This window comes from Psammomys obesus, unplaced genomic scaffold (assembly GCF_907164565.1).
Source record: "Psammomys obesus unplaced genomic scaffold, mPsaObe1.curated_primary_1811, whole genome shotgun sequence".
Lineage (NCBI taxonomy): Eukaryota > Metazoa > Chordata > Mammalia > Rodentia > Muridae > Psammomys > Psammomys obesus.
Genome location: NW_026596415.1, coordinates 3,771,850 through 3,783,224, shown reverse-complemented (window position 1 = coordinate 3,783,224; position 11,375 = coordinate 3,771,850). Strand labels below are relative to the sequence as shown.

The following is an 11,375-nucleotide window of genomic DNA, read 5'->3' as shown; positions in this document are numbered from 1 at the left end:
TGTGTGTCTGGTGCCTTGGAGGTCAGAGCATCCATTCCTATGGCAGCTGTGAGCCTCTATGTGAGCGCTGGGAATTGAATCCAGGTCCTTTGCAAGAGTTCTTAACCACCAAGCTGTCTCTCCAGCCCTATTTGGTTTTATTAAGACAAAGTCTGGCTACGTAGCCCAGGCTGACCTCCTGTCCCTGCCAACCAGGCTAGCTCTCTTCATAAAACCCACGTTGCATACAGCTTTCCTGGGCCTCTGCTCACTGTGGAACTGAGCACTTGTCATCGCTTTAGGAGCTCAGAGGATGGCACTGGTTTTCCACGTGGGGTGTGAGACCAAGGCTAGACCAAGGTGAGAACTTAGCACACTGCAGAGGAAGGGCCAAGGGCACAGAGTCCTGGGCACACAAGTCGATGTAGGCAACTGCCAGGTGGCAGGCAGGGTGGAGCTCCTTAGGGTCACAGGTATCCTGGACACACAGTCTGAGAAATGGAGCAGGGTCCACCTGAAACCAATGCCAGCCCATCACTGCGCTTGCCTACTGCGCTCTTGGAAAGGCACTGGCTGGACCAGGGTTCTTTTACCCTGTGGTTTCTCTGCTGAGTGGCCTCTGGCCAGGCCCAGCCTAGCACTCACCACCAGGAAGCAGTTCCCCAGGCTGGACTGGGGGTCTTGGAAGAAGGCCTGGCAGGTGGTGCTGGGCCCTGAGCATGGCTGCTGTGCCCTCTCTACAGGACCACAGTTCTCATTTACCTGGGTGGAAACACACAAGGCTCACTCCTCTGCACAGATCACTCTTCTCCAGGGCACACTGCCTGCTGTGCATCCACCCCAGCAAAAGATGCCTGGATTCCCGAGTGGAGGGAGAGACCTGCTCACCCTGCACCCACGCAGCATCCTCCACTGAGCCTAGAGGTACACTTGGCAGAAAGGGTTTCCCCACAGCTTACCTGCCAGCCCTGGGTGAGCTCCTCCAGGTTGGCAGCTTCTGTGCCATCTGGCAACATTAGCTCATCATCTGCCTCATTGTTGTTGGTACCCAGAAGGCCAGCAGATGCTCCTGTAGAGCAGGAGGGACCTGTTGGGAAAGCTTCACTCTCCCCACTCCCCAAACACCAGAGCCCTCAGGAGGGGGAATCTAAAGAGGATCTGTGCCTTGCGGTACTTCCCCCACTGTCCCTGCCCAAAGGGCCACTTAGCACGCTTTCCAGGGCACCTCTTGGGGCGTAGCTGCATGTTGGGGACCTCATGAGAGCTGACTTCACTCTGTATGGACTGACCCCAGGGAAGAAAGCCAAGCTGGGTGAGAAGCCCTGGAGCCAGATGCTGACCCTGGGAGCTGGTGTGAGTCACCCAGCCTCTGCTGGGTCATCTGTAACAGGACAGGAACCACCAGGACTGAGAAGAAGGCAGTGTGTCACACTAGGAAGGAGGCCATGAGTCACTGCCACTCCAGCAGGGAGGTGACCATCAGAAAAGGCAGCCTTTGGCGTTATTTCCAGCTCTTGCCTATGCTCTTCTTCCCCAGGGAGGCCAACAGCAGTGCTACTGAGAAAGAGGACATTACCCTCTGGCCTGGAGTCTGGCCATGGGGTAGCTAGAAAAGGCCTTTGTGGGCAGCGCCAAGCTCCAACATACCATGGTGCCAAAGGCTCAGTGTCAGGCTACAGAGGCCTGCTGGCACATCACAGGCAACAGACACACCATCCTCGCTGCTCAGCTCAACCTTCGGCCCTGTGCTCAGCACAGCAGGAGATGGGTCTAAATCCCAGCAGCCATCCCAAGGCCAAGCAGTGTCATAAAGCCTGTAAGCCTGCAGACCACAGGGATGCGCCTAGAGTCACTTTAGACAGCAGGTAGACAAGAGGCTCCAGGAGTCCTTCCCCCTACCGTGCGCTCACCTTTAGGCTAGGATACAGAACAAGGGTTGTGTGGTTCAGCTCTATTCGAAGGGCGGTGAACCCTGAGCTCATGCGACTCAGCATCAGAGAGAATGTTTGGTGACTGAAGTCCTTGGCTAGCAGGAAGCTGCCACAGCGGGGACCCAAGCCCTACACCTGCCCATCAAAGGTCACCATGTACCTGGCGCCAGCCACCACAGCATGATCTGAGAAGAGGCCAGGCCAGCTCAACATGGAGTATAAACTTGCCTCCCAGGATCAAGCAGACTCTCCCAAGAGCTCAGGAGTGCCATCACACAACTGCTCCATGCCAGGCCTGGCACTATGCCCCCTCTGCACTGAGGGCGTAGGCTCAGACTGCATGCTCAGAGCCCACACAAGCCAGCCATGGTATCCCTTCTATCCCACACAGGAGGAAACAGGCTGAAGAAGTTATGCAGCAGTATGACCTGGAAGCAGACTTCCCAGTAAGCATGCACTCAGCAGCTTTCCAGCTACAGCTGGAGCCCAGCCCTCTGTGCCTCCCCCATCCAGGCCCCTGGGAGAAGGCTGGCCTCAGGAGCCCCCAGCTGCTGTGTACTCCCCCTTAGTCAGGCACAGGACTTATATTCTGGACAAAATCCAGGCAGCGTCTGTAGCCCCGGATGACCTCCCCAAGCCCAGAAACTTGCGGGGATGCCACAGGGCTTTGGCAGGCTCTTCTGTGGCTACTTGTCATCGAGTGCCAGAGCACCTGCTAGGCTTTCACTCCACAGGCAGAGGCAGGACTCACACTTGAAGGGGCTCCTCAGTAGTCGCCGCTGGAACCCATAGAACTCGGCCACCACATTAGCCTCGTACAGTCTGCGGAGTGGCCACAGGAGTTTCTCCTCCACCAGGTACCTGACCAGCTGGGCTGCATCCAGGGGCCCATTCCCCACGGGCACAAGCGGCAGCCTCACCACCACGGAGTAGTTCCTGGAAGGGACACAGAGGAGCTGGAACCCCAAGCAAGCGGGATGTCTCACTGAGCCCACATCCTTTCCCTGAAGGACAGTGATGTCACGTTGGAAAAAGAATCACAGAGGCTGTCCCCTTAGAGAGGGCCTGCCTTTCTGGGGAAGTGTATAAGATGGACCAAGGCCCTACAGTAAGGGCGCAGCTGTCTGATTGTGCGCCGTGGGCTACAGTGTAGGCAGTGGGGTAATGGAGACGGGTATAGACACTGAGGGAGGCAAAGTCCACCTCAGGGTGCTGTGTCATCCGTATACAGGCACAGTAGGATGTGCTGAATGGGCTAGAACAGGAGCCTAGCCAAAGGGAAGCTGAGGGAGGGGAAGAGATAGACCTCACTGTCACAGTAGACCCTACTCTTTCCACCCAGTCCCATCTTCTCAAGTCCATCTTTTTCCTACACAAGCCCCTACAGGTTTTCAACTGTCTCTCCATTCATTTTCCTAGGAGGTATGTCTCAAGTTTACAGGTGGGGAAACCGAGGCAGAGTAATAGTCCAACCAAGATTTAGGCCAAAGTTTTCCATAGCCAGGAAATGCTGCCCCCTCCTGGGGCAGAGAGAAACTGCAGGCATTCTTGGAGAAGCCTTCCTGTGAGGCTGCCTCTTTGCCTGCACTTCTCCAAAGCGAATTCCTTCCCACCTAATAGCAATCACCTAAGGTGCCAGCACCCTCGTTCCAGCCCTCTAGCACTGTAGAAGAGCAGTTCCTGTGATTCAGGCCACTACAGTTCTGCTCACACAGCACTGGCTAGACGTGCAGAAGCCTCGGCCAGTTTGTCCCAGGCTGAGGGACCTCCATCCTGTCAGCTGTTGAGGCCGAATACTTCGGAATTGTCTCATTTCTCTTTTACCATCTGTGTGCAGTCGAGTCCCAACCTCTCCAGGATGACCCTAGCGGCACAGCTGGATTCTGACTGCCTCTTGTTCCTTCCATGCTGTTATTGCTCCAGCAATCAGCCAGCCACATGGTTCCAAACAGGGCTCTGCACTCTGCCCATCTCCATAATCTATCCTCAACATGTGGGACAATGGGAACTGAACTTTTGAAACACAGAGATCCACCTTTCCCTGGGCCAAAGCCCTTGTGTCTGTGCCCAACTCCAAGCAGAAGCTGGCGCCCGAGGCCACCTGGAGCCTGCTCAAGTCATGCTGGCTTCCTTACGGTTCTTCAAACAGGTGCCACAGTGCCACAGCACCACTCACCACCCCCACTCTGCATTATTTGTGTGCCCTACCTAGCACTGCCTGCCCAAAGCTCACTTCTGGACTGGGGAGATGGCTCCACGGTTAAAGTATTTGCCACTTAGGCACAAGGACTAGAGGTCAGATACTCAGAAACATACATAAAGGGGAAGTGAGCATGACAGCCTGGTACTTCCGTTCTCAGAGGGCAGATCCCCAGAGCAAGCTGGCTGGAACACTAGCCCTATCCATGAACTCTGTTTGACTGAGAGAGCCTGCCTCGATGAGTGAGTTGGAAAAACAATAAAGACTCTTCTATCAACTTCAGCTTTCACATGTGGGCCCACAGAAATGTATGTCACACATACACACACACACACAAAACGAGGAGCCCTCTGGCCCCTTCTCAACCAAACTGCACCATCATGCATGTCCCTCCCCCTCAGTCGCTTCTCTGAGCATTGTTTTCAGCAGTCCTTCTCTAAAATCCTATTAGATTTGCCACCTAGCTCATAGTCTGGTACCCTGCCCATCAGGCCGTATCCAGGCTGCTGGCCAAGAATGTCTTCCCCACAGCTAAAGCCTTTTGCAAAGCCAACTAGGATGTGAACAGAGCTTGTGCAGAGCCTGAGCCTCAGTTTCCCCCCTGTCAAATGAGGACCACACGGATGGCAGTGTTGCCCTAAGAGTGACATGGACCAGGTACAGGCATTTGCCATGTCCTGCTATGTTGTAGGGACACTGGAGTCAGAAGTCTCACCCCCGCTTACCTGGCTGAGTAACTATACATGTTTAGCAGGGGTTTGCAGAGCCGCTTCAAGGCCCAGGAGACCTCCGCCTCAGCCCAGGACAACGTATGGTGGGTGGCCTGGAGGTGGGCAATGATAGCTGTCAGAGCTACCCTCACTGAGCCCAGCCCCCTCCCCCCATCACACACACCCTCACCAGTTCCAGGGTACCCATCATAGCTCCCAGGGCCATCTGGATGGGCCTCAGCCGCCAAGTTCCTAGCAGCCTGAGCAGCCAGGCCTGCAGCCACTGCCTGGCCTCCTCAGCCCGCTCTTGCCACGCCTCCTCCAGGGGCTGCGGCATCACCTCCGAATAGGCCTCGTTCAGCGTGGCCAGGGGCTCTGCAACAGGTAATCACCCTGAGACCTCAGGACTCCTGGCTACTGATGAGAACCTCTGAAGCGCAAGCCAGGAAAGCCCAACATCCCAGGCCTAGAGGACACCGGGCAGATGCCTGGAGTAGAGGATGGGGTAGAAATAAGGCAATGGGCGGTAGCACTGCTGACCTGGTTGCCTGGAATTGATAGGAAGGGCCACCACCCACTATGCAGATATGTGCCCCCCTCCAGCTGGAAGGCCATGTGACAACTCTGGTAGAAGCCCTGTGCATCTCCTTAGGGCTTTCCTGGTGAATACTTCCACAGGCATCACAGCTGCATCCTGGGAAAGTCAATGCCTTCCAGTGTGACATAATGAAGCTCTGGGTCTGCATGCAGTGTTTTCTTATCACTCTGCTCTTCTCTGTACCCTTGAGCTGCTGTGAGTCACAGCCATAGGGACATCTGTGTGCTCCTGGCCAGTTGCTGGCACAGGGACTCTGCTATAGCCAACTCTGAGCTAGGGACAGAAACAAGTCCCCACTGCCTGCTTTAGTGTCAGACAACAGTCTCAGGAGCCATAAGGGCCAGGAGTGGTCCTTAAGTGTGCGGTGGCCTGGTTCTCAGCTTGCTCAGGGCAGGGCTGAGTGCTGACCAGGATGGAAGCCTCATCGGAGCCCACAGACAGACACCCAGTGGCAGCCCGACACCTCCCAGCGAGGCTGCTTGTGAGAGGAGTCAGGCCGAGGATGGGTAACCCTGGCAGCGGGCATAAGCAGGCATTACCTTGGAGCCTACATGGATGAAGAAAGCATGCCAAAAGGCCATGGAGGTTGCAAATGTCTAAGAAATAAGGTGCTGGGGGGGGGGTTCTAAAGAAATTAGACTGACTGATATAGAAAATTTTCTGACTGAGATAGTAGTGTGAGAATGAATCTGGAGGCCCAAGGCCCCCGGGGCTGGGGCTGAGGCCAACTGGTGCTGGGTTGTGCCTCTCCTGTACTCACGTTCCAACTCATTCCGCAGCTGCTCCAGCCCCACCTGCAGCTGTTCCAGGTAGACAGGCAGGCGACAGGTCAGCATGTGTCTGGCCTGGCTTCGGTGCCACAAGGTGGCCACCATTTGGCCACCTGTCTGAACAGCACCTAGCCCTACCTGAGTCAACTGCAACAGACACTCTGCTGCATTGCTCAGGGTGCCTACTGGCTGTACCTAGGCAGGGAAACCAAGGCAAGGTCAGTGGGAAGACTATAGGGCCAGCACTCTCCAGCCACTCTGGGCTGGAGAGCTGAGGCACAGGCCAGAGGCCCCCCTACATGCGTCCATACAGGGGCTACCCACCAGGTTCTGAAAGCCTCTCACATAGCCATCCAGGCTCTGGAGTCTCTCTTCGAGCTGGGCTCGCACCTGGGATCCTATTGCTGTCATCCTGGACTGTGGGAGAGCAGGACAGGTGAGAAGTCGAGGAAGCATCCTCCAGGGACTGGAGAATGTGTGTGCTGTCCTCAACTGTCTAGGCTGATTTTCTGGGCACTGCTGCAGTAAAGGACTCTGGACTCCCGGCCAACAGCCCTCCATCCCAGGCCCTCTTACCTCCATGTGGCTCAGCAGGAACCCCTGGCTGCCGTGTGCAGCTAGGAGGAGGCCCTGGGGAGCTGCCTGCAGGGTCAGGTGGCCCAGTGACTGGGCAGACTGCTCAGTGCTCTGGAGGAGGGCCTTCACCTCCACAGCTCTCCTGAGGATGCATGCCTGCAGCATCATACTCTCTTCTATGCTCCCTGGAGCCAGGAAGGGAAGTTGCATACATGCCTTCTCTGCCTGTCTCCCCAGTGCCCTACACAAAGCCTCAAGATATTAAGGTTCAAGAGCCTTGGGCTGTACCCCCTAAGTAATCCCTTCTCCCACCTCTGAGCAGCCCAGCCAGCTCACACCTCTGGTAGCCTTACCTGACCCAGCAAAGTCAGTACAGGTGTTGACAGAAAGTTCACCCCAAATTTGGGTTGGTCTTGTGTTTCTAAGCTCACAACAGGACAGGAGTAGGGACCCCCTGTCCACCCTTGGACAAAGATGGGGCCTAACCTAGCCAGCTGACTTGGGGACCTGTCACCCTCCACTTACCTTCCCCATGGATGGCAGAAGCCTGAAGACAGCTCAGGGCCCGGGACACCAAAAGCCTTAGTTTCTCCTTTTCCATACTGCCTTCCAGCTGGACCAGGCTCTGGGAGGCTGAGGTAGAGACGCGCCCCAGCAAGCTGAGTTGCTGAGCTCTGGGGCCATGGAGCTAGGAACCAGATAATAGAGACCTGGGTGGGCCTGGCTACTGGGGCTGCTCTGGTCTCTGACCTCTGCCTGCTCTGTACTCGGGAAGGGCTGAGGCTGAATAAGTACAGAAGGGATTGGAAAATGCCCGTTCCGTTCTTCTAGGAACATTAGCTTCCCTGCCATCCAGCTCAGAACCCCCCTATGTACAGTAAAGCATATACAGCAAAGCCCACCTTGCAGGCATCTTCCCAGCAACCCACTGGCCAGGAGGCTCAGAACCCAAGGCCCTGTCTGCACACTCCTTAGATGCAGTGGGTCTGGGGATTCCAGGCACCTCTCTTTTGACAGTCCTAGTGTCCAAATGTTTCTCTCTGCAGCCCAGGCCTTCTAAGTTTTCTTGAAAACTACTGCAAAGATCTTAGCAAGTTCAAGGGGCCCATGTGGGTAATATGTGGTCACTGCATTTACCCAAATCCTTGTAAGCACCCAGCCTTGAGAGAGGATGGACAGGACAAGTGATTGTTGCATGAACTGGATCAAGATCAAAGGCTATGAGGGTCCCAGGGAAATGGGACCATTGAAAAGAGACTGATAGAGGCACCTGGAGATGAGAGCCATGCCTGCCTTGGTCTCACTGCCTAGATTCTAAGCTAGATCCCACCGCTGACAAGCTGTGCAACCTTGAATGAGTCCTGGCTCCTTGCTGTAAAATTGCATGGATCAGTAATTCTCAAAGCTCAGCAGAAATCAGAGGTGGCTTAAGTCTTAGGAGTCTGGTTGTTTTCACTGGTCTGACGTCTTTGCAGAGGTGGTCAAGGGAAGTGGAGGCCATAAACAGTAAAAGTAGTTGCAATGCTACTACAAAGCACGGCATTACTAAAGGTGTTAAAGCCTGGGGCTGGGGCAGGGCCTGTGGGGCAGCACCACAAGCCAAGGACAGCCAGCAGCCACTGACAGCAGTGTCTGGGGCCTGAAGAGCCCACCCTCGATTCAGCTTCAGCCCTGCTAGTTAGTGAGCAGAGAACAAGAACCCACAGGTCTTGGTATAGCTGGGGACCGGTCCTTGAGTGTGTCCTTCCTCTGTTCAGGGACCAGGGCTGTGCACTTCACAGACCTCAGAGTAGGGTAAGGAGAGTGAAGGGTGGGGACCTCACGCCTTGGGCACCTGCCAAGTGCTTGGCCTCAGACCTTACTCTGCCTCTGATTTCAGGATGTTGTATGGAGCATCAGTTTATAGATGCTGGGAAGAGCAGGCCTTGTTGCTAGTTAAGTAGTGGTAGACCCAGAGCCTCAGCATCTTGCCTAGAAATGGTCATGGCCTCTGGGCATGACTCCATCTAGAAATGCCATCTGTGATGGCTACTTTGGTTGTCAACTTGACTACATTTGGAATTGACTAAAACCCAAGTGGCCGGGCACACCTGTTGAGGCATTTTTTTCTTAATTAAATCATTTTAAGTGGGAAGATCCACTTTTAATACAGATCTTTTGAGGAGGGAAAGATCCACCTTTAGTCTAGACCTCACATTCTGCTGGCAGCCTATATAAGGATTCGGAAGAAGGAAGCTTTCTTTACTGGCTTGCCCTTACTCCAGACAGCAAGTCCATTCCTTCATTAGCACTGGAGCCTACTTCTTTGGGATTCTGGCATCTACTGAAGACCAGCTGAGACATCCAGCCTTATGGGCTGAGCAACTACTGGATTCTTGGACCTTTCATCCTTAGACAGCCATTGTTGGATTAGCAGGACAACAGCCTGTAAGGCACTCTAATAAATCCCCTTTCTCTATATATATCCATTCTATCAGTTCTGTTCCTCTAGAGAACCCTGACTGAATCACTATCGTTGTCCTATTTGAACAAGATAGACCACACCTCTTGGTTATAAAAAGAGAAGGGCCATGGGGTGATAGAGGAGCCACTCTGTGGGCCTCAGGTTCAAAAGTGTCCCCAGAAAGGAAGTCCTGGACCTGCAACCAGAAGTTCCACCATTGGTCACTAGGTGCCGTGGCTATCCAGGCAATGGGGCTGCTAGCATAGAAAACTGGGAGAAATTGGACATATACCTCCAGCTGCCCAGAGAAGTCAGGTACATTTGGTCGGCTGCGGTTGTACAGGGTTAGGCTAAAGTGCAAGCCCTAGTCAGGGTCTGGGGCAAGACCCAGCTGGTATTGAGAATGCAGCAGGAGTGCACCCTGGTCCAGACTGTGCTCCCCAGAGAACGAGAGGGCCTGAAGGAATACAGCAGAGGTTCCAGAGGTCAGGAGACAGTGAAAGTGGATTGGTCCCCACTGGACCCTGGCCAAGGCTGTGACCCCTCCCACCTGGACGATTGTAGCAGGCTATGGGAGAGGCAGGCTCTACTGCCCCACCCACGAGCCATCTCCAGCAAAGCTCCTGAAACACTGATGCGTGCCCTGCACAGGCGCTGTGTATGACCTCTGCAGGGCCTGCAGGTGCCTCAAAGTCATTTGTAAGCACCGTTCCCACCCTTCCCAGCACCCCCAGGTCCTGGTCATACAACCTTGGTCTGCCCCGATTTCCTCCTCTCTGGACAGCCCTCCGGGAGAGCAGTCCCTGCCTTACCTCTCACTCAGCCCAGAGACACTGCTTCCACAGCACAGTGAGAGTAACAACAGGAGACCCAGTGGCTTGTTAAGCTTCAGATACTCTCTGCCTGTCTTTTACAGAAGAGTCTGCGGCCCCCGGGAGGGACGGATGAAGAGGGGGGTGGAGGAATGGGTGTGTGGGTGAGTAAATGGATAGACAGATGGGAGGGCAGGTGGGAAGGGTATTGTGTGGATGTGGGGCAGGACAGGAAAGAATAAGAGATAGATGGATCGCAGTACCTGAGAGTAGGAGTAGGGGAAGAGGCTCAGGTAGTAAGCCCTGGGTAGTGGCAGGAAAGGGTCCCAGTGTGCACTTCAGCAACGGTGGTGGTGACAGCTCTTGGTGACACATCTGTGTCACATCCTCCTGAATACCACCATCTCCCCTATATATGTCTTCCTTCTCTCACATAAACTAGAGACTGAGAGAAGACAGGTGCCATGCCGATGGTGTGACAGCCCGCCTGTCCCAGGAGCTACCCCTCCTCAGGGCCCCTGGTCCTCCTGCAGCCCGTCCCTCTCAGCAGACTCACCCTGGGAAAGTTGCAAAGCCCCATGTGGAGGGTGTGGCGTAACCTGTGCTTGTAGTCGGTCTCCATTGTCCCCCGGAAGCTGTGCTGGGCACAAGGGGCCAGGAGGATGTGCTCCAGTGTGGCCTCTGCGTGAACCTTGTCCCAAGGGCGCAACTGATGTTTCTGGAGAGAGAGACTATCCAGAGCACCTGCAGGGGTCACTGTCACCCACACAGGGACCAGCTGCCCCAGCTTGGGACTACAGGGTCTCCGAAGCCCAGGGGTGCAGAAGGCTGAGGGGGTAGGTACACTCTAAGAGCCAGCTGTCCCCATTTCAGTACTGGCTTTTGTCTCACACCTTGAAGCTCTGCATTAGCCCCACGGGAAGCCCTAGTTAGGCGGGAGAGACTGAGCACGGCCCTCACCTCCTGCCCCATGTCTAGCAGACGCCTAACACTACCAGCTGCTCCACTATGTGTAGCACTAGCCTGAGTGTTTGACCTGCTTCCTGGTAGGATATGACTACCATATCCATTTCAGGTGAAGCAAGCCTCATCCAGAGGAATGGGTGGCCTGGGTTCCATGGCACAGCCAGCACTTGAACAGAGAACCACGCTGCCTTAAGCCAGGTACTTCCAATAGGTGGTAAGGCCCCATGCAGATGACCTGCTCGGAGCCTCCCTGGGCCTCACCTCATACGTCACGTTCTGCTGCAGCCGGTGTCGGCCCCAGGAGAGATCAAATTGCTCACTGAACATGACCGGGGTCAGAGAGAGGGACCCACAGGCTTGCAGTGGGCCCAGGCTCCAGGTTCCCTGACA

General features: G+C 55.1%; 1 protein-coding gene across 1 annotated transcript in view; it reads right to left on the bottom strand.

Annotated features, from left to right (window-relative positions):
- Nucleotides 1-277: 277 nt before the first annotated feature.
- LOC129669480 (uncharacterized) overlaps nucleotides 278-11,375 on the bottom strand; it is a 99,734-nt gene continuing 88,636 nt past the window's right edge. The window contains 15 exon segments of the mRNA XM_055597758.1: nucleotides 278-493; nucleotides 625-741; nucleotides 939-1,048; nucleotides 1,627-1,801; nucleotides 1,890-2,095; nucleotides 2,662-2,846; nucleotides 4,836-4,933; nucleotides 5,011-5,195; nucleotides 6,179-6,383; nucleotides 6,513-6,605; nucleotides 6,765-6,949; nucleotides 7,290-7,452; nucleotides 9,500-9,664; nucleotides 10,576-10,737; nucleotides 11,247-11,369. Coding sequence (XP_055453733.1) covers nucleotides 278-493; nucleotides 625-741; nucleotides 939-1,048; nucleotides 1,627-1,801; nucleotides 1,890-2,095; nucleotides 2,662-2,846; nucleotides 4,836-4,933; nucleotides 5,011-5,195; nucleotides 6,179-6,383; nucleotides 6,513-6,605; nucleotides 6,765-6,949; nucleotides 7,290-7,452; nucleotides 9,500-9,664; nucleotides 10,576-10,737; nucleotides 11,247-11,369 — 2,388 coding nt within the window.